Genomic DNA, 24,398 nt, shown 5'->3' with positions numbered 1-24,398 from the left:
TGAGAGGAAAATTTACAAAGAGGAAGCATTTTTGCCGTAAAGGGGCAAAAGCGGAGATAATGAAGTTGATTTAGACAACACCATTTAGAAATTTAGGCTTGGTAGTGCCTGGTCAATCACAGTGGAGGGTTATCTTCATATGTATTAGAGTGGGAACCTTTTATAGAAATAAAATTTAAGGAACAGGACATCATGGGTGGGGCAAAAGAGGAAAATTGGGGGTGGAACTAGGGAAATACTATGTTTATGGGACAGCAGAGCAAGACAAGCCTTCAAAGGAGACATAATAACAAGGCTTAAGGAAATCTGTACAGGTACTTAATGGAGGAGAGATTCAAGCGGCAGGGTGGCTAATGTAAAATGCTGCAAGATGCTGCTGAACAACTTGGGAGCCAATGTAAAACACAGAAGAATTTCAGCACAACTATAGAGCACTAGGAATGAGCATATATCAGACTGAAGGAATTACTGGAAGGTAAAAAATGCAGATGGTAAGGCATACACTACTCTCTCTTAAGTCTTCATCAAGGATATGATTGCTCTGAAAGACCAAGGAAGAATATAATCATTCAGAGAAATGGCCCTAAAAATCATTGCTTCTGAACATGTAAGCAATAATTTGTTTGAAAACCTAGAAAAGCAGTTAATAGCAGGCCTGTAACTCACTCTTTGTCAATCAGGGAAGCAAGGGAAATGGGAAGATATAAATGAGAAATTATCTATTCTTAAACATAATAATTCTCAAGTTTCTTAATTTATGAAGCATAACTGAATTGGAATAATTAAATGAATTATGGTAACCCATAAGCATTTTTTCTATTTGTGTAATCAACAGAACATGAAATGGAGGTGCTGCCTAAACTAAAATGGTTTCCTTTCCAAACTACCTTTTACATGCATTATTCATAACTCATCTGTTACAGTAGGCCAAACATACAACAAGGGAGAAAACATAGGTGTATCTGATGGTTTTCACTTCTTCAGGAAAAGAATGCTGCTCTTTTATCTTTTGAATCATTAGTAAAATATGATATTGAGCACTAAGTGTGATTTAACAATTTCACCCTTTATCTTAACAGAAAACTTGTTTCAAAAATTAGGAGTCAAGTTGGTATAACAGCATGTAAATGTTAATCAAAATGGGTTAGAATAATCAAATCGTTTGACCACACATAGTTCAAAAATTTGTAGAAATAATGTTTTTCTCTTAAGAATATAAAATTAAGTTTTTAAAACATTTGCTCTAACATTTTATCTACTATGTATGTTAGACTTTAATACAAGAAGCCCTGTGGTCAATAAGAGAAATTAAGTAGCCTGGAAAACCATCTAAGCCTCCTTGTCCTACTCTCCACATACTGACTGAGGATTTTAGACACATTCTCCAAGGATAACAATGTTACCACTCTTGGTAATGTTATCTTCCATTTCAAAGTTGCTTCATAGACACGTTCACAAAGCATCTACAGCTTCTGTAATTACTTGATGAAAACTTATCTAGTTTTATTTTACATTACATAAAATAATTGTTGTTTTTCTTGGCAACAAAGTGACTCCAATAAACTAAGGATCACTGATAATACCAAGACTTGTTTCATTGAGTTTTTAAATGAAACATTCCTTTTTATTCAATCTGTAGGATGAATATATGTTTTAAATCATATTCTTCCTTCTATTCAAGGTAAGTACACTTACTTGGACTTTACAACAACCTGTGCAATAACTGTCCCTAGATTGTGTATGGCTGACCTGTTTTAAGGATATTATCTGAGAGATTAAATTTACCAACATAGAGATTTATAAACTCTGTAGCTTCAGTGTCACAAGGGAACATATGCCAGACAGGCTTCCCCATAAGAATAGACCTGCACTGTCCAATACAAGAGTCACAAGCCACATGAAGCCATTGAGCCCTGTAATGTTGTTAGTTCAGAGTGGGATATGCTGCAAGTACAAAATATCCTTAGTAGCTATGACTTATACTACAATAAAGCGGATGCAAAATATCTCACTAATAGTTTTAAATGATAATTACATGTGAAAATTATATTTTGAATATACTAGGTTAAATAAATTAAAATTAATTTCATAATTTTAGTGTGGCTACTAGAAAATATTAAAGTGATAGCTTGCATTATATCTCTATCAGATAGCACTGATATGGATAATATTAAAAATGTCAGGGTGCTATGGTCAGAAGATTCCACTGACCTGAGAACTTCATTCTTGTTTTCATACTAACCAAAAACATGTAAGAAAATAATAACTAAACATATTTTAAAATTTTCCTGCTACTCTTGTAATTATTTAGGGGGGTTATATATGACAAAAGAGAATGATAAAACAATTACAATTGTGAAGAGTATATAATCATATCAACTGAAATTTATATTACAATAGTAAAGGGATACATAATAGAAATTAAATTTCACTTTTTCTATTACAAATTTTACAAATATTTTTATATTTGTATACACAATTTATATTTGAATGCACAATTTAAAAGTAAACTTTTAAGACACTAAAAAAAAGATATGTACACCTCAACCTATTGTTCAATTCCAGAAATAAATATCTCAAATAACTGAATAGACTCAGATTAGAAATATACCTAAAGAAAAGCTTTAAGTACCCCCTAAGAAGGAGAAGTAGATTACATTAGTACAACTAAATATTTCTTCTTCAGGATTTGTAAATATGTAGTATGCAAATTTCTTCTGAATAGCTTCTAATTAAAAAGAGATAGCAATTATAATAGTTCCATCACAATGGAAAAATTAGATGCTTACAGCTAGGAGACAGTGTAACACATCATCAATGAATACCTTTTAATTAAAATCAGAATTTATTAATTAAAGTTTTAAGCAACATTATCTGTGTACATATATATGTACTCATTTTTGTTAGGCACCAGGAAATGTATGATTAACATACCATTTTTGGTTGTCGAAGTATAATTTAATGTAAAACACTATATCAAAGAGTATTGATTAAAAATGAATGTAGATATACAAAGGAAGTATTCTATTTAAAAAATCCTGTTATGAGTTTATAGAAGATTGTTGCTACATCTATAAATACTATTTTTCAGTGGTACTAAGAGTAAAGTGATCCTCCCCTTGGGATAATTCACTGGACCTTATAACATTATCAGCATACTGAAGGCTTCCTGAATAATGTGTCAGTAAAACGACTAAACAGCAACAAAAGGGGAAAAGCAGCAGCCAGAAGCAGTTACAAATTACATTACACTATTTGCAACAACATTCATAGAAATATGTGTATGTGTACCCTTGGGCTTATCCACATATGCATATCTCTACATAGACATGTATAATAAGGGAAGGGGGAAATGTAGACAGTTACAAAGTGAACATGAATGAATAAACCTGTGAGGCTCTCATGACACAAAACAAAGTGACTGAAAAAAATCACCAGTACAAATGATAAGAAATTAAGAAAGTCTTTATTTTATACCTTTCTCGTTCTGGTGAATGCAAACTAGTATCTGGTCTCAAGCAGTTGGTACTAGCACTCCTAGCCCTGTCAAGAAAGGGCTGCAGTTCACTAGTGCCAGTGCATTGCATCCAGTGGTAGAAGAGAAAGACAGAGAAAACAAAGAAAGGAAGACCATGTTAGAGAGTAAAGCATAAAATAATGTCCCCTTTACACAAAATGTAGAATCACTGGGATTCAGTTCATAAGGGTGTGAGAGAGTTGACAGAATGACAGCGTAAAATTTTGTTTAGAAAATGAAACTAAACAAAGATTATGCTTAAATTGCTTTGCATAATTTTTAGAAGTGTCTCAGACTGAAAAATGAGACTAAATCACACCTACTTATGAAAAAAACTGGATACAGAAAGCACTTAAAACAAAATGCCTAAAATTTCATTACCAAGAACAGATGCCACACCAAAACAAAATGAAGGACATCAGAGGAGAAATAATTGTACAACTCAACTTTTTTGGTTCACAACAATAGACAAGGGAAATGGAAGATACCACTTCCATATGTTCTTACCTAACCAGTATCTCATCAGTAAATCTCAATACTCTTGAGTTAAAGTATTCATGATGAAGGGGAATGTCCTGTCTAGTCACTGATCTGGTCTTAGTATGTGCAGGCAGAATTGAGCTTCACAAGTTAAAATTACACAAAAATAAAATAAAATAAATAATTAAAATCAACAAGTACAATAAAATACAAATAACAAAGCAACTAGAATTTTGATATTTGAGTTAGATTTCATTTAGATAATTATTCTAGTACTAAGTTTTACAGTTAAAATGATTTTAGATATCATTAATTTGATGTTTCTCATTGTATAATTATTTCAAAAGAAAATATTTTATTAGAATGCAAATTTTCTATTTAATGTTTTATTAGAATGTGAATGTTCTATTTTTAGTAGGCAAGGGATTAGAAATTACTTTATAACTGGGTGGGACTCACTGTATGGCTCTTACCTGTAAATATTCCAGTGAGAACTGCTCTGTAATAAAGGCATCTTGGGAGGTAATGTTTTATAGTGCCTAACAAGATGTCTGGAACACAGCAACACAAACACGCAAAAATATATATAAAGCCAATTTTATTAAGATATTCAGAAACTAGAGGCCCATAAAACTATATAGACAAATCTTTTGTCTTTTTTTTTAAAAGAACCACAATAACTATTTGAAGGGAAGACTACAATTATTAAAATATGAAATCATACATACTTGATTTCATAAGATACTCAAAATTATTATTTAATTATCTGAATTAGAAAAATATCTGCTCACCAAACTCTATGAATTATTGGTCAATATTTAAATGCGCTATTTAATCCCTGATTTAATATTATGTCTACTTCTACGGAAGTAAACAACTCCTAGCTAAAAGTAAAAAATCAACAACTTTACATAATTTGGCAGTTAAAATATGACTAAAAGAATTAATGTTCTAAAACAAAACAAAGGGTTGACCAGCATTCCAGGGACAAGGCTGGTCATAGTACCAGACTGCAGCAAAGAAACAAAAGAGCAAAAGGCCAAGAAGTGATTCCAGAGGAGAAAGTTATTTTCTACTTATCGGCTTCTGTCTGGATCCAGGCCCAAACACAGGAAATTTACCACTGGAAGGAGGTTGAGATGAGCATAAGATGTAAACCAAAATATGGATTTTGAATTGGCAGAAAATTGACCCAATGGCACCTGATTCCTTTAAAAATCTGTGAAGGATTCTGGATTATCTATGCCACGAAGAACAAACTAGGTCCAGCCAATTATTTATTTTTTTGTCATTTAATAATGTTCCATAAATTTAACTATTAATTGTGAAAATCCACCATCCACTTCAGTTAGCAGTAAAGCACAATCAAGAAGAAAGAGAATAAACATTTATCAAAGACTTCCTAAACATCAAACACCTCACTGGTTTAATCATATTTATACTAATGATCAAATCAAAGGAAATCCCTTAAAGTTTCAGTTAAAAAATGTATTAATTTTTTTTTTTTTTTTTTTTTAGCAGTAGAGACAGGGTTTCAGTATGTTGGCCAGGCTGGTCTCAAACTCCTGACCTGATGTGATCTGCCTGCTTTTGCCTTCCCATTTTTAAGCACAAACTGAGGACAAATTTTAATGAAACTAAGGATTTAGCCTCCTTTCTTGATGTAGAGTTTTTTTTTCAACTCTTAACCTCAGGCAAATCTATCTTTAGTAATAGGTTGCTATAAAACTTTTCTAAGCATTGCTTCAAAAATGACATTTTTTTTTCAAGAATGAGATCAACATAGAATGGGAAACAGCTAGAAAATAGCACAAAATTTATAGTCTGAATGTTCAAGTTCCTGCCTTGACTTTGCCACTTATCGGCTGTGACCTGGATAATTCGATTAAGTCTCCAAGCCTGTTTCTACATTCACAAAATGTGGGAAATAACATCCACTTCAGAGGGGTATGGTGAGAATTCAATGAGATAACATGTATACAATATCTAGGACACAGCAGGATATAATAAGGCAACTACAGCATTTTCTCTGTAGTACTACTTCCTCAGGACACATTTTACTAAAAAAGGGTTGGGCAATTAAATAATTTGGGAGAAAATGAATTAAACATTATACAGATTTCTTTAAAACATGACTTCAATATGCTGTGCATATTAAATTTCAAGATAGACACTTTCATTTGCAAAGTTTCCAAAATATATTTGACTCACAAAATATTTTATTGGTGGAACACTTCATAGTATGAGTTTTCATATTTTTGGAAAAACTAGTTTAGCAGAAGATATTAAATAGACATGATTTTGAATCCTTGCTGTATTCGTCGTCAAATAAACTATCTTAGCTTTTTTCCTCATCGCTAAAATAGGATAATGATATTCGTGACATGTAATTCCTGTCAGGAAACTGACATAAAGTACATTAGATACTTAACACTATGCTTGGTATTAAGTAACTTTTATTTTTCTTATGTTTACTGGATACTAGTAAATCCTCAGATTTTATTTTTGAAAATCTTAAGTGAAAATGGTATGACATTTTGAAAACTTTAGATTTAGTCACTGACAGTTATATAAATAATAAATTTCAATAATTTATATGCAAGCAAACTATATTATTGATATATTTATAAAAGCTGTGGTTATTTATATGTACTCATTTTGACATTCATTTTTATTCAGATAGAAATTAAATGCTTTTATAAGTATGCAAATATAAACACAGAAGAGATTACATATACATACACATAAATATATTTTAACTCATGTTTTCTCTATCTTCAAACTATTCGCATTACACATCAAAGAATGAAAGCCAGGAAGGAGGAAAGACACCGGTGACATACATTTTGTACTGACACATTTGGTTAGCTCAGCTTCTACTTCCTTATTGCCATAGTACTGTCCACAGGACTTGATCTGCCTCGCTGAATACTCATCTATTTTTAAATTGTATACATACAAATATGGTGTCTGTTTAAATCAGGAAATGCAAAGTCAACACACAGTCCATTAAACAGGACATATGGAGCTCAGAATTAGCAAAGCACCAATCTTAAGGACAAGATTGTATAAAATGTTGCAACTATGTAACTATATACTAGTATTTTACAAGTACAAAATAAGGGAAAGAAAAAATATTTTTAGCTATTATAATTAGTATACTGGTGTGAGTGTCCCAGAAATACTCACACATTGAGTGCCAGGCACAAACTAGTTAGCTTAAAATATAACTATCCTTTTGTGTGCGTTTGTCTAGTGTGCATTTTTTTTTTCTTTTGCAGTTTCAGTCACATCAATAGAACTGTGAGAAAACTTTCAGAATTAGTAAAGAAACCATTCTTATTAAGTAATTGTCTGTCAAAAAGAACAACTAATAAAAAACCTAGATAGTTCATGCTTTGACTTTCAGTAGGGTTTTACAATTTGCATGTTTTTATATTTTTTTCTCAGGAAGCAGAACTAATTAATATTTCCTCATTTTTTTCCTGTGGCACTCCAAGCAAACATGACAGTAATCAGTAGCATGATTTTAGAGTGTAAAAAGTTCAAACAATTTTTATTAGCCCAATTTTGTTTGCATTATTGGGCAGAACTAGGTATTACACAGAGACATACTAAATCATGCTTTTGCCTTTGTATCCCAAGTACTGTGGTTATACTTCTTTCCTTTTCTTTCCTCTTCCTTTTCATTGGCTAAAATATTTGAGTTTTATTATAATGTGTTGGTTTGTTTCACTGACTTACTACTTCCTTAACTTCCATATTAATTTCAAATATACAATAAATATTTATAGAGTATCTTCCATGAGTAATCTGTAAGAAGTTTTACTTTGGATATGAAATTAAAGACGTAATGAGATTAACATAAAGCATCAGGCTCTAAGCTCCAATTTAGAAGCACAAGTTATATCTTTTCTTGCTTCTAAAGACGTATTTATATTGTTACATGCCTTTACGGGAAAGGTTGTGCTGCAGCCATTTCTGAAAACTGGTGGGCTGGATAGTTACGATTAGGTTGAACATCCTCACTTTTCATCAAGAAAGAAGTTGAAGCTCAGCCATTAAAAATGAACTAGTAAAAATGTTATCAAAAGCAAACAGAATATAAAGAACAATAAATTCTAATATGAAATAAAAAAGGCTAAAACAGAGCAAACTTACAATTATGAAATAATGACACTGCCATACACAGATTAGACCTTTTGTGACTAGACAGGAATGTGTGTGGGAAGGTTGAGTGCATTCACAGTGAGTATTCAGAATTTTAATGCAGAAACTGGTTCCTCAGTTTTAGGAATGTAAACAGTCCCAGAGAGGCCCACTGGTCTCTGGATTTTTGAATGTACAGATGGCAAAGTAGTCTGCCTGAATCATAAATGAAATCTACTTGGAACCTTTTCCATAACCTCAATATAAAAACAAAACAAATTTCAAATACTTGGGAAATTTATTTTACTTGCTTATAATAATACCAATAAGGGAGAGACGAAGAATAGTAGAATGAAAAGAGAGTCATCACACACAGTCACCATTACCAAATCCCTGTATTTACCTGGTAGTATGTAGGCATTCTGCACTTCGTCCTCGTTTTGCTCTGGGCAGCATAAGAAGCTCACTGCACAGACAGGATGGGTGGTGAGTGAAACAGATAAGTTATGAGACATGGGTTATGCCAATGGTATGCCAATGAAAACATGAAAAGGAAAGAAACCAGATTTGTCTGCACTAGCATATTTGCTTGAGAATTTAAACAAAAATAAACATGAAAGCATTTAAAAAATTTAAACAATAAAGTACAAACATTATGGTTGAAATCCTAGCGGTTGCTGATTTGCCATTATATTTCAAAATGATTTTATAGAATATTAAAATAAAACAAAATTAAATCATCCTCAAATAAGATATAGAAATCTGTTTCCAATTATAGAAAACTGAGTATTTAAAAAAAATACTATAAATTTGGACTGATACTAATGGGAACCCTGAATATTTTTATTTCTTTATAGCAAATTAAAGCATGATAGTTTTCTTGTCTATGATAGCCACTGAAAATGCAATATGATATTATGTTTCTTATTAGCCAACTAACAATATAATTGATTAGGACTTTTTAAATTTTAAAATTAGTAATTTTTCTATATCCAAATTAATTTCACTATATTGACTGCCCTGGTCAAGTAGCCCTGTGTTTTCTCTCCTCACCTAAATTCATGGTGGCCCAAATGAATGCTGATAAAATAGCCCTCATTCAACTCAAGCTAAGATGTCTGGAATCCTATTCCTCAGAGCAGCTTTTCATCCTGGTACCTATTGTGATTCCATTCTTAAAGGTCACAGCGCTACTTTCCACAGCAGGATGGCAGTTAGGTAGATTAAGATGCTCTACTTGGGTTCTATGTCCTTCACTCCACGGCAAAAAATCATTCAGCACCACTATCATGATCCTACTCCTCAATGAAAGTTTCCCTACTTTAAAACGCCAGAAGAGGATATTCAACAAGGCGGGTATTATAAAACCTTAACTCAGATCCTGAGCTTATAATCAAGCTACTTGTATAGGTATGTGGTTACTTTGAGAAGAAAGTCTGTGGGCGTGTAGAGCAACAGATTCATAATGCAGACTTATAGTAATTGCTTCCATAAAATATTAGCTCACAAAAAATGCAGAATTAATCTAAGTACATATCCCCATAAGAACCCATCTCAATATTTTGTATTCTATAGATATTTTCTAGAAAGAGATTTTTTGAAAAGAGGCATATAACAGAAACATTATTATTGAAGTTATCATAGAAACTCTGCAATTAACTGTCTTCCAAATGACATGTATCCACAATGTTAATTATATAAATAACATAATTTTTATGATTACTTAATACCTCAAATATGGTGACCCACAAAAAATAAAATATTTGAAAATTGCTTATGCAGGCTCCCTTCTACAATTTAGGTCAATATCTAAGTCAACAAGCTGTACCTTTAAAGCTAAGCATAAATTCTGATTTTGTAAAATAAATTGCATAATTATAACAATATTAGCCAAATATTTCCTAGAATTGCACTTCTATTAGAACATCTTAACAGCTGTTGCTTGAGAAAAGTTCAGTTTTGAATAGTTTTATTCTCTAATGTGCTATGCCACAATATCTGTATATATTAAAACAGAACAAAAAATTCATAACATTGAGATCATAATTTGACAAATACCTGTCTTGTTCTGATAAATACTGACTATCCACATCTCTGGCTCTATGATCAACTGGACTTCGGGAGGCATCATGGTGTCTGGTTGGAGAACGTGACCTTCTTATTGGATGAATTTCATCTAAACTCCTAAAATAATTACAAAATTCTTATGTGTATCATCTTCCCAAAATAGGCAGACAGACTAAAGGGAAGGAACTGACAGTTTATTATTTTATTAATATGAAAATAAACACTGAAAAGTGTTTGCATCATAACCAAACCTATTTTATCAATGAGTTAAGAGTCTTAATTTTTTATGAGCTTTTTGCCTGTGGCGGCATTTCTCCAAACTTCTTTCACACTTCTATCAAAAAGCAATTAATTACAATTTCAGGAATGAATATCAGAGTAAAATGAAGGAGAGCACTACATTAAAAGTTTTATTGATGTTTCCAAGCATTTAAAGTATTTCAATCCTAAATCTCTTAAAAGTCCATTCTGTCTCTTGACTTTATCCTCTTAAGATGCTTCTCTCTACAATCCTGATTTGTTACAATTTTTTTTCTAACAAGGAAGAAAACTAGCAAACAGAGTACAAGACAATTATTCAAAAACTATTCCTGGAACATAAACAACTTCTACTCCTTGGGGAATTTCTTCAGGTTAAACAATAGACTGCCACATAGGTTAGATAAATAATTTAAAAAAGCATTTTGCCTAGAAACAATTCCCCCCCAAAAATTTGACCAAACCATTTTTTCATTTCAGTTAGTTTTGCAGCAATCTACACTGCATTATAATAAAAATGTACTGTCAGGGACACTGAGCCCATTTCAAAGCCTACCTCTGTAATGGCACATTTGGTAAACGTGAACGCGGCCTTCCCTGATCATTGCCGCGATGAGGAGATACTGAACGTGAGCGGTGATGAGTTGTTCTTTGCTGTTCTGGCACAGTTAATGTTGTAGATTTACCTTCTCTAACACTAGACCTATAGCCTACTGGCAAGAGTACATACAGAAAAAATTTAGTCAGTATTCTTCTATAATGCAAACATTAACATAGAAATATAAAATTAAATTAAAGCAGCCATTGACCTATGAATAATAAATGTCATGCAATCAATATTAATAGCCTTATCTTCAAAAATATTAAGTGTACCCACAGAGTGTAACATACACATGCACTGAAACAGGTTACAGTTTGGCTCAAAGGTACCATAAAGATATTAATATGAATATGACAGTTGATGCCTCAGACATTATGATGAGTTGGGATACTGTTTTAATTTAAATAATGAATGAGTTCCTGACTTAGTAACACAAATGAAGCACCTGACAGAAAACTATAGTTGATATACAAGTCAATGCTTGGAAATTTGGTGTCTCTTTAAATTTAAATAAATTCTTCCTTTCAATTTTTATTCTAGAGGATACATTATTTTAGTTGGATTGCAGATGGCCTCATTAATACGAAAACAAATTTTCCAGTTTTAATTAACAAAGAAGAGTAACAAATCTTCACCATTATACTGATCATGAATTCTGCAAACCACAAATAATACCACAATTTTCAAATGTAGTGTATGAATGAAAATGACTATCACAATAGTGCAGAGAAAATGAACCCTTCCAAAGAACCATACATCAACTCTGCTTATACATCTGAAACTACTCCATAATTATTTTAATTATCATAATTAAGATAATATAGTTAAAATATTGCAATTTAAAATAAATTATAACAGCCACTGTTCCTTGAAGTAAAAAGGTTTATATTGTCTCTGATTTGCTAAAGATAAAACAGCAATTTCAAAATCAAAATAACAGTTTCGGGTTTAAAATTTTTTCACAAGGGTTACTGTTTTATTATCATAAGAAAAATAAAAAAATATGTGGCCAAAGGAAAGGAAAAAGACGATATTTACAACTACATAAAACATACATAAACCATAAATACATTAAATTTAACTAGGAAGCTAAAACTGCTGTTCGTTTTTTACTTGATAACTCTTACATTCTCTTAAAAATATGTTATAAAACATCATTATTAAAGGCAGTCTAATATTCCCTAGCAGTTTATTTACTGTGAATTCATGATCTTATGCCTAAGTTTAAAGGTCTTTAAACATTTCATTAAGTGTACTTTGACAACATTCAGACCAAGGAAATAAAACCATTTTGTCACTCTGTAAGAATATAAGTTTAATAATCATAAATGGTATAATTTACAATTTCAAATAGTTTAATTTTTAACATCAAAATATCAACTAAGCTATTGAGTTTTGTGTAAAAAGTCTGTTGTGGCCAGGCGCGGTGGCTCATGCCTGTAATCCCAGCACTTTGGGAGGCCGAGGCAGATGGATCACGAGGTCAAGAGATCGAGACCATCCTGGTCAACATGATGAAACCCCGTCTCTACTAAAAATACAAAAAATTAGCTGGGCATGGTGTCGCGTGCCTGTAATCCCAGCTACTCAGGAGGCTGAGGCAGGAGAATTGCCTGAACCCAGGAGGCGGAGGTTGCGGTGAGCCGAGATCGCGCCATTGCACTCCAGCCTGGGTAACAAGAGCAAAACTCCATCTCAAAAAAAAAAAAAAAAAAGTCTGTTGTTCAGATGTAATATTATATTGTAAGTTCAAGATTAGAAATTATAATAGGCAAGAAAGAGGCCAACTAAGTAAATATGTAGTGAATATACTATTAATATCACTCATTTTAAAAAATGGTGACTTTTTAAAGACAGTTAACCCAGTCTGAATTACTTAAACATTTACTATTTGGTATCAATTACACAATACTTATGGAAGGCCAATATTGACTTATGAGCCCTATTTCAAGATTTCAATGAGTATTCAAGGTACATAAATAGATTTCCTATAATTAATTATTACAGAATAAATCTTAGAGAATTTTGTCATCTTACTGTTAAAGGTGTGTAATTAATTTGTTTCTTAGATTCTTTGTCTTTATATAAAAATTAATGTCTCTTTTACTCTATTAACAAGGGACTTTAAGGAAACAAGTGCCATCTTGAAACTTGAAACTTTTAATATATTAATAACTTCTAATGTAACTTACAAAGTTCTGAACTTATAAAGAGAAAATATACTCAGGGCAATGCATACTATTTTGGTGACTCAAAGTCATTTTGAATATAAGTTACATGCTATAATATTCAATGTTTTAACAGTTGACTCTATAGTGAATGATCTCAAATAAATGTGCATTTAAAGTTCTTTGTGTTTTACCATAATTTGATTTTCTTCACATTATGTTTAATTTATTGTTGACAACATGCACTCTATCTTCAGAACTATGAGTGGAATAAAACTATGTTTTTTTGTTTGTTTGTTTGTTTGAGATGTCTTCTTGCTCTGTCACCCAGGCTGGAGTGCAATGCTGTGATGGGTTCAAGAGATTCTCCTGCCTCAGCCTCCTGAGTGGCTGAGATTACAGGTGTGAGCCACCCCGCTGGGCTGGGATGAAACTATTTTATGGCAATCCCAATATTGAATTGGCTCAGAGTTAGAGATTAGAGATTCTTTTTTCCCATTTTCTGATTGAAGTTGCTAGACTCCTCACCTCAGATGAGGGCATTCTGTATATGGTTATTTTTATTCTTCTTAACCAGCTAAAGTTATTTACTTTAAATAACAAGAAGGCTATAACTACAAAGTTAAAAAAATGTAGCCCTGGTGGTCTCAACGTTGAAAATCTGCTATATTTCCCTAACTGGAAAAATACAGTAAACACATCAAACAAAAACAGAGAATTCCATGTTCTAGAAAAGCCAAGATATTAGGAAATTAAGGTTTTGGCTGTGGCAAAACATTTTGTATAGAGCTTTTGAGCTTCTTTAGAGAATATACAACCAGGAACTTCTCTGAGTACATTAAACATATATAGAAGATGACTTCCATATAAAAACAAATTTTCTCTTCATACTGGATGCTAGAATATGTAGAAGCAAATTTGTAACCAACATCTAAAAGTACATGTAATGCACTGTGTTAACTTATCACCTCACTTTATTTTAGCTTCTTGCCCTAATTATACTGACTAATCTTGCCTCTTCATTTAAAATGTATTGTGTATTACTCTGTTACTAGCTATATTTGCCATACCGGTACTACCACATAATCACAAGGGATCAATGAAGAGATTATCTGAAAATATAAATGACTTACATGATCTCCTTTAATTTATGAAGAGATCTTTGAAACAATATATTACTTCCAGATTTTATAAGCTACTAGTCACATTCTACTAAAAGTTTGACTCATTACATTTTAATGTTAAATAAAAATGAACGATATTATTTGAAATGACAATTTAAAGACTGCTTCTGTATGATAACAGAGATTATGTATGTTTGCAAACACTTCGAGGGACATGGTATGTTTCAGTATGGAGTATATTTAGAATTCAGTGCTTCTTGGTGGTACTCAAGCACTAATTCCATCTCTAGTGGATCCCATAACTCACTTTGACTTCTCACAATCATTATCCATGTTGCTCTCTCAGAGAAAGAGCAAGAAACTCATCATTTGAGTAAGCATTTATTTAATTGGCTTTGTATTATTCATCATTCACTAACCCGTCTCAAAACAAAAAATATGAAATTTCAGGTGAATAAAATTTGGGAACCACTCACAGAAGTAAATTCTATTTAGATAAATAGGTAATGACAACACTAAGGCTGATTATTAGTCAAGATTCTTGTCAGAGGTGATAATTTTTCTACCAGGAATAATCTAATTCCTATTTGAATATGCCAAATGAATTTAAATATATAATCACTTTACTCTTTCAATTTCATGACAAACTAATATGCTGTTATATTTGGTGTGAACCTTTTTGTTGAAAATTATGTTATTATGGCCTTCTAAGAAATAAAAACAGAAAGCAAAAATAAAATTTTCTCCAGTATTATCTAAATCTCTCATTAACACAGTGACACTAAACATTAATATATACATATATAGATTTTCACAGCACTTTTATTGTTTTAACAGATTTTCTACTTTCACACAGTGATTAAATACTGTATTTTCTCTGAATTAAAGGGAACAAATGTAACCTGATTTTCAAAAACTCTCCATAGTTTTCTCCCAGTTTGAATAAAATTGTATGCAACTCTCCAAACTGAGAAGTTAGTACTGTGGAATCTATCAATTAGAGGAAAACCACTGCCCTCAAATTAAGTGCTTTCATCTGAGAAATTACGTATATGAAGGGCACATATGTGAGTACTACTGTCTTTAAAACTGCGCTTAAAATTCACATTTATACATTTTAAGATGCTCCTCAATTTCTTCTTATTTAAATATTTACTTCTCCTCTCATTAGTAAATTTTTTAAAAGTGTAGTATTAGTGCCAATGAAGTAAGTCTTTACTACTTGATTTGACACACTTTTCTGACAAGTCAGATGAGAAACATTTAAAGCATAGAACAACACAAAAAGTTTACTAACTTATACAATGACAAAAAGATACTGACTTCAAATGAATACTTAATCTTTCTAATAAGATTATTTTAAAACATATACACACATTCTAGGTATAATCAGTGAGGAACACATCACAAAAGCTTACAGCCATGGCACATGCAATTTTACACCCCGTCATGCACCTTTCTCAGTATATTCCATGGAAGGCTACATTATTTGCAGAAACAGTGGAAGGAAAATCATAGAAATATAAAATAAAATGCATAATAATGGAATTTTTATTTAATAACCCCATCTTTTCAAAATAAAATTCATATTTTCACTTATGCTTAGAGCATTGTGAAATAATAATTTGTTTTACCTAGTTAGCCATGTTTTTATGGAAGAACCTGAATAAAATAAGTGGGAATGCTAATTAGTAGATATTAGTACATTTAAAACTTTCTTAAGAATTTGAAATGTAAGTCACCATGGAATAATATAATACTGATTTCTCTATACTATAAATTTTCAGTTTAGTATCCTAAAGAAGTCTAGAAGCTGACAAAAACAACCAGCAAAGCAGCACAGTGAAGCAGGGCCATGTTCTTCACCTACGCACCTGGAGGAACTACTCCAATACCATCATCGACCTCAAAATCTGAGATGTCACTATCACTGATTCGCTGGGATCCTGCACAAAAGTAAGGCAAACAGATATTTCTGTGTCTGGTTGGTTTATGAAACATAAAAGACATTGTCAAATTTTTTTAAAAAATGAATTGCTTTACTACTGAAAACTTGTGAAAAATAATACAAAGTAAACACTGAGCTAATTTTTAAAAAAATGTTAGTTTTTGAAGGACAATATTTTATCAGTATTTTCTCCTTATTACACTGAGGACATACAGAAAGAAGGGGACTTTATAGAATAAAATTTTCAGATTAATTTCTTAACTAAAATATACTAAAAGCCTGTAGCACAGTATATATAGTACATTGTTTTCTACACAATTAAGTGTCTTCCTCTACAGTTCAGAGGTGATAGGGCTGAGTGGAAAGGTTCAGAGACATTTCTTGGCTGGAGCTATATTCAGCCTATGTTATTGAAAAAAATCAAGGCCCTTAATAAAATATTTATGTTTAGCTTCCCAAATTAGTCATTATACTGCATTAAACATTAACTTTGAGGAAATAAATTACTGATCAGGAAAGCATGAACATGAAATATTTAATTATGTGAGAAAAATAATTTAGTTTCAGATTACCAAAATGAGGCTTCTTTCAGTTGTTAACTTAGAAATGTAGTTATGACTCAAAAATTTCTGAATAAGCACAAAAAATGCTTTTCCCAATCATTAGGTGAACAGCAATAAACATACCTTCTAACATTTTAAATAATATTTCTTACAAGAACGATTAAAATATCTATAAACTGGCTGGGCATGGTGGCTCACACCTGTAATCCCAGCACTTTGGGAGGTTGAGGTGGGTGGATCATGAGGTCAGGAGTTCAAGACCAGGCTGGCCAACATGGTGAAACCCCATCTCTACTAAAAATACAAAAATATATTAGCCGAGCCTGGTGGCATGCAACTGTAATCACCAGCTACTCTGGGGCTGAGGCAGGAGAACTGCTTAAACCCAGGAGGCAGAGGATGCCGTGAGCCAAGATTTTGCCACTGCATTTCAGCTTGGACAACAGAGCAAGACTCTGTCTCCAAAAAAAAAAAAAAAAAAAAATCCACAAACTATAAAGTTACTAAGACATCACATGTAGCAAACCACCAATGATGATAGAAATTTTTCCATCAGTCAATAACTGGCAGCTCAATTGGCTCTGTGCAAGAATTTTAATTCAGAGGTCTTCAGCTTTCAGCTCTGTAATTACTATGCTATGCTACCTATATTATTTTCATTGTGAAAATGTAGAAATAGTTTTGCCAAGTTTCTTCATAGAGAGGAACAATTTTCCAATATTTTGATCTCTAATAAAACATTTGAAAAAAATCTTGAATTATTAATCACTAATTAGATCATTATAGCATAATTAGTATGTGGTAACTAAAAAGACCTTAACCTACTTTGTAGCTTTTTGCTAGAGCTTTCTCCATGAATATGTCGCCTTGGCATGAAAGGTGATGGCTGAGGCAGAGGTAGTGAAGACTCATCATGTGTCTGAAGTTTATACCAATGCGGTTCATCATCTAAAAGCGCTGTCTCCAATTCTATGAGGATCTGAGAGGGTAATTCTCAAATTAAATCAAGTACCTTTATCAAAACATAACGTAATAGCAATCATAATAAATAACACAGAACTTTATTAACTAATTTACTTTAGTTTTTAAAATATACATCACCTCTCCAAGAAATTCACTTTCTTCTTCTTGTACTCTTGGTTGATCCCACACAGTTATTTCTAACATTCGTTCTCTAAAATCTCTACGATGTACATGTGAATAGACAAAAGTTTGATTCCATTTTGGTTCTAGTATTTTCTTTACTGTTTTGGTCCTCCTTTTACTTTTATCACTGAAAAATAAGTATGTTTTGTAAATGAAAAAGCAAAGGGAATTATATGCTGCCATCTACTGTAGTTATATGTAAAACTGCCATTGGTATTTATATTATTTTAAATTTATAACTCATTGAAAGTCTATAAAATAATAGAATTTAATAATATTCTAACTTCAATTACAATAAAAGCAGTAGTTGTGATTATAGGGACATATACAAAGGTACATTCTAAATAATGTGTCACTGTCAAAGACTAATATACCTATAAACAAGGTAATAGATTTTTTTTTACTTGGCAGATTATTTTCAACTATTTCCAACACAAGCCTTGAGGGATTTCTTTTTTCAGAGGTAATGTACTTTTATCTCCTCAGAAAGAATTAACCATTATATTTTTTTTAAATTCCAAAAAAGAAAATTCTACCTTTTCTGTTAGTATAGATTTTAAGATTTTTTTTTCTAAAATTATTCACTACCTTCTATCTGGAAGAAAATACATTTTTACATAGGGATTTCGAGGACGCCCATCTACTCTGGCAGGTAGATCTGTTGCTTGCAGAACATTTACAATCAGCTGGTGTCCCACTTTATCATACCACAGCTTCACCTAAGAGCAATGAAGACAGGAATCATTATTTGTAAAAATCATGAGGCATTACTACTTTATATAATACAAAATTAAAGTTATATTTAAAGAAGGAAATTTTGAATTACAATATAATGCAATTACAGATATTATTTCTAAAAAGCATGCCAATTTGAAAGCATAAACACACAGAATTTACTTTTCTCTTTGAGTACTTGAAATATAACTTACAACTGGCAGCCTTCAGTGTTAATGTATACTCTCATGTGTCATTTTATACTTAAGAGTATACATATAAACCAATAATAATTTTTCCAAAAAAGTAAGGGAAGAGGGAGATATTAAGTCGTTATTCTTGTTCTTAATGTTAAAAATAAGAGTTTGAGGATTATATTTTATACAGGCACTGCTAAGTATTTCCTGGTATTTTTTCTCACTTATTTATTTATTTATTTTTTGTTTTTTAGAGACATGGTATCACTCTGTCACAGACTGGAATGCAGTGGCATGATCATAGTTCACTGCAGCCTCAAACTCCTGGGCCCAGCAATCTGCCAAGCCTCCCAAGGAGCTGGAACTACAGGGGTGCACCACCAAGTCTGGCAATTTTTGTTTTAATTTTATTTTTTGTAGAGACAAGGGACTTGCTATGTTGTCGAGGCTGGCCTTGAACTTCTCAGCCTCGTAAAGTGCTGGGAATACAGGAGTGAACCACTGAACCCCGCCTCATTTAATTTTTATAATTAACCTATTACAGGTTAATTTTCATGAGAGAAGGAAGAAAAAACAAAGGATACAATACACAAGTAATATCTTCAAACTACAAGAAGGCCAAATGATATTTCAACTAACCAAGATTTCATGATAGTAGACCAAAGAATAATGGGGAGTAACATACTAACATGCTATGGTCAAACTCACAAGAATCAGAATTTTAGTAATCAGTACAGTATCTGCACTAGCAGTGGTGATGACACTTTAACAATGTTAACTTTAAGTTTTTTCCCTTAATTTAGAAGGTACTTTTCATTTTATGTTTGAGTAAGCATATGCTGTTAATGGGCATAGGTTAGAACATATTTGAGAGTCATTACAACAAAATAAACTAATTTAACATAGGATTAGTTTTTCATGGTAAGGAACAGATTAAGAATTCAAACCTGGATCTCTGTAAATCCATTTCTCTGATTCCCAATTAATACCTAAGATGTGGTTTTCACAGAACCAAAATGTGTCTCCTATCCTCTTTTAAAATATGTGTAGAATATGAGAGATTTATACATACACTGAAGAAAAATATGGCAGGGCAGATAAAATAAATCCAAAGGGTATTACAAAGATATTCAATATATTAAAAATAAAAGTTAAAACCATAAAAGCTCTTGAAAATAGCAATAAGCCTATATATACATATATATAAGCTGTCTCATTAAAACCAAGAGAAAAGCACAAAGGCAGACCACAGAAAACCATACATTATCAGAGGAGCAAGGTCATTATTTGTAGAATAATTTGAAACAAATAGTCTGAAGTCCTTAAATTATGATATCAATATCCCATATTCCATCATAATCTACATAGATAGAGCTCTTCATTATATACTTAACCACAGTTTCTCCATTCCAGGTTTCCCCAGATCACATAATAAGGCAATAGTGAGAAAATGGTAGCTTTTTCAGAGAGCTTTCAGTGGCAATAAAGAGTTTTGCCAAATGCTTTAAGAAGTTAAAAAGAATATTCCAAATTTAGGCTACTCAGGTTCTAGGCTTATAAGATTGTTCTATAATTGGGGCATGAACTCCTAATAGTGTGTGTAAACAATCATTTACCTTAGAAATTTTCACATAGCATACCAAAAATATGGATTATTCATATTTACTTATATTACCATTCATCAATTAATGTTCAGAGTATCTGGCATACTGCAAGCACTCAGTAAGTATTTCCAAATAAATATGTGAATAAAGGAATAATAAAAAATGCATGAAAAACTAATGAAGTAGATTTATTGTCTTAAATGACCATGTATTTATTGCAGGCTTCAAGGAAAGGTGGACATATTTAAAGATAGACAGTGTGTGGAAATAATAACAGTCTCCAACATGTACAAAAAATACATACAGAAAGTTGTCCTGGTAAGACTTGTGGGGCATCTTTTAGAGCTCCAGGACTTGTAGGAGAAATAACAGAAATGGAAGGCCTTTCCATCTTCTGAGATTCAAAGGAACTTGAACCTAAAATAAAAAAAATGTAAATAATATTTGTTAAGTGCAGGAAATATTCTGAATAAAATGCTAAATGCATCTGTTATTTGCATAAAACCATAATTACTACCATTGATAACAGAACCTACTTTTAATGGGAGAAATTTTGTCTTTAATTAAAAGAATATTTAAAATGATATAACAAAGCATTGTGCTTATTTCAATTGGAAAGAAATGATCTACATTTCTGGAGCGCATTATATTGAACAGGCTCTTGTATAACTTCACATATGGGTAAAGGTCTGCTTCAGAGATAAGGAAGATAGGTCTGTTAACACTAATTATCTTGGCTAATGGATCATCTATTATAAACTTTCCTTACTGGAAATTAAAATAAATGTATACATAATATAATTTACGAGTCACATTTAAACCTAGATTTCATCATTGTTTTAAAACCAAGATATATCGTCTTAGTTTTGTTCTTAGAAATGAGTATCTTAAACCTCTGAAAACGCTGCTTCAAGTAATTCACAACTAGTGATGTGCTTCAACTTCACTTAGAGGAGGCTGGCTCTCCTCTCGGCCACTTGGTGGAGTTCTTCACTGTTCAAGTATACCCTGACACACAGAGCAATATAAAGCGTTTATAGAATGCTATTGATCCAGCAAGTATAACCTTGAACTCACCCCCATTCAAACTTACAAAAGCCTTCATTGATAAATACTATTTACAAAGCATTGCCTGAGTCTGGGCAATCCACATTTTTTTCCTATACCTACAAATTAATTCTCATGTTACCATTTTGTGCCCTCCAAAAACTTTTAGTGATAAAAAATCAGCTCTAGGGACTCCATGTTTGGGTCCCCTTCCACGAACACTCCCTTCATGGAAGCCATCTATCTCCTTCCTGGATTTCCCCTCTGGGGTCCCCTTCCACACTCTCTCATGGAAGCCTGTCTTCCCCTCTGAAACTCCATCTTTCTCTCTATTCCCTTCTACTCAGTGTGGAAGCTGCTCTTCTCTCCTGGATTCCATCTTTCTGGATTCTCTCACTCAGTCTGAGACTTAGCTGTTTCTCTCTCCTTCTCTTTTTTCTCTCTCTAAATAAATCACTTTCTTATAAAAAGAAAAAAAAATCAGCTCTATAAAATTGTTGCTGTGTCTTTTCCTGGGTATATTTAGAATACATTTTCCTTGGGTCTCAGAACAGGAACACTGTTATTTGTAATAATGCTTGTTTCTATTTTTGGCAATCATTATATTTTTAATCATACCAATAATATAAATTATACAGTTAGTCCCACTTCCTTTTTTGTATTGGTCACCAGAAAGCTCAAAGCCAAATCTGGGTCCACCTCTAACAGAACATGATGGTATGCATTTTATATGATAACCTAGTATCTGTTTCCTTGTTTATCCTACTTTCATATTTTCTTCTCCCTACTAATCACTATCACTGGTTTCCCCCAAATCACCTTTCATTTTCTATATCTATAACCTGGGTTCTGTAAGAACACTTGGGGAATCAAGCCCAAGTATTAACTTAATTACCATCCATTGCAAAGTAAATACTTGGGTCACTTCTGCATTATGATTGAAAACTTAATCGTCTGTATTTTATTTTGTACAATATCATCTTCTCTCATACAGAAATGACTTTAATTCCCATATAGATAATTTTTTCAACCCTCTGGTTTCACAATCCATTATGAATTATGTTTAGTGAAGCTTACTCCACCCATTCACTTCTAAAATCAATCCACACACTTTGTTCTTTGGTATCACAATTATTTGTTAAAGTGCCTAGTTCATTCAAGAGGCTGCTCTTAAGAATGAGCTGCTTATCAATCAAACTGAATAATCCAGTATCACAATAAATGTTATGTGAATATAACTATTCCTGGTGTATTAATTAAGCTCTGTGAGAGTCCTGACTATTATGATGCTAAAGAGCATTGCCAGTAAAGATTTTTTTATAACCACCTAAAAAAGTAGAGGAAGAAAAATCTTAAAGTAGAATTTCTTTGGATTTCCAGTTATTGCCAACATTGCTAACATCTAGTACCAATGGAGACATTTTTAGTATAGTAACCCCAATTCATTATATCAAATAACTAAAGAAAGGGAGAAATTTTTACTTTCAATTCGTTCAATACTTTGGTAATATCAGAGAAATCTTATACTCACTGGACTCCAGTGGAGGGTGGGAGCTCTCAGGAATCCTGGGAATGTCACTAAAAGAAACAGGGTATGGTGAAAATCCCATTAGCTAAATGACCCTGCTTGAGGCAACCACAGCCCATTTTATATGATGTGAAAAATCCTGCTGGGTCTTTAAAGGTGTGGAAATGAACAGGAGTTACTATTAAGGCAACTACTAATGTGCATGAATGTCAAACACCACACACACACAAAAACTGTAATAAAAATAAGTTTTTATATATTTAAGAGCAAAATACTTCAACATGAAAATCAGACTAATATTGTGGTTAAAATCACCACAATATTTTTACTACCAAAACAGCAGGTTTTGTTTATTACCAAAACAGCAGGTTTTGGAAATAAAAAAATGTTAAAGCTAATATTTTCCTTCAATTCTAAGAAATCAAAATGACACAAATTTTACAAATCAGTAATATGCTTTACAAACACATCTGAAAGAGTTTACTGAGTGAAAAGGATGGGAATATCTCAATAATAAAATGATATGGTGAATATCATGGGCAAAGTTAAATGAAAAGGATGAGTTGCTCTGGAAAGTAAAAATGGTTCAAGCTTGCAACAAAAAAGCCAAATTATTTTATATATGTGAATATATAATACATATACACATATATAGTCTTTATAGAGATTCATATCTCTATACCAAAGTTAGCTAAATATATGGCTATTCACTACATGGTTAGAGAGTGACTTGTGAGACCACCCACTTCTGACACACTGACAAATTATTCTGAAGAAATATATATACTATAATCTCAACTTAATCCATTACCCACTATGACCTTAAGAACCCTAGATCACCTTGGTTTAGGTATTATACTGCATAGGACTACTTTACTTCTCATTTTCCAAAGATGTTTTAATATCAATTTAAGGAGATTAACAATATGCCAGCATTAACATGACATATTAAAGCAGACTGGAGTTAGCTAGTCCCAATAAAATTATCAGCATATGTTTTAAGAATTTCTAACCACTTACCTTATGACCTAACTTTAAGTTTCTTTTCACTTTGGGGGGAATGAAAACAAAAAGAGTTTTCCCTGTTTGTTCTTCAGAGCTCTTATTTTGACTATTTTGTGAAAAGTAATTCTCATAAACACCTATAATTTATACTTCTTATAAATGAAAATCGGCCTATGCTGTGTGTTTTATAAAACAAATTTTATTATATATTTTTGTATGTCTATACATTTACATAAAATAAATCATTTGGATGAATTTATAATTGAGAAACTAATTTACAAT

At 32.0% G+C, this 24,398-nt stretch overlaps 1 protein-coding gene across 50 annotated transcripts in view; it reads right to left on the bottom strand.

Moving 5' to 3' along the window:
* Positions 1–24,398, bottom strand: part of RIMS1 (regulating synaptic membrane exocytosis 1) — a 514,861-nt gene that overhangs the window by 145,485 nt on the left and 344,978 nt on the right. For 14 of the 50 annotated variants that reach the window (XM_035296065.3, XM_078369518.1, XM_035296067.3 and 11 more), the window contains exons 11-20: positions 23,115–23,161; positions 20,841–20,953; positions 18,610–18,740; positions 17,977–18,148; positions 17,701–17,854; positions 16,239–16,310; positions 11,028–11,184; positions 10,205–10,330; positions 8,550–8,612; positions 3,478–3,567 (exon numbers count right to left, since the gene is read on the bottom strand). In XM_035296065.3, coding sequence (XP_035151956.3) covers positions 3,478–3,567; positions 8,550–8,612; positions 10,205–10,330; positions 11,028–11,184; positions 16,239–16,310; positions 17,701–17,854; positions 17,977–18,148; positions 18,610–18,740; positions 20,841–20,953; positions 23,115–23,161 — 1,125 coding nt within the window. The remainder of the gene's footprint in view (positions 1–3,477; positions 3,568–8,549; positions 8,613–10,204; positions 10,331–11,027; positions 11,185–16,238; positions 16,311–17,700; positions 17,855–17,976; positions 18,149–18,609; positions 18,741–20,840; positions 20,954–23,114; positions 23,162–24,398) is intronic. The other 36 variants (XM_078369513.1, XM_078369514.1, XM_078369519.1 and 33 more) reach the window with 3 other exon arrangements.

The sequence above is a fragment of the Callithrix jacchus genome, chromosome 4, assembly GCF_049354715.1.
Source record: "Callithrix jacchus isolate 240 chromosome 4, calJac240_pri, whole genome shotgun sequence".
NCBI lineage: Eukaryota > Metazoa > Chordata > Mammalia > Primates > Cebidae > Callithrix > Callithrix jacchus.
This window is presented reverse-complemented; position numbering and strand designations above follow the sequence as displayed.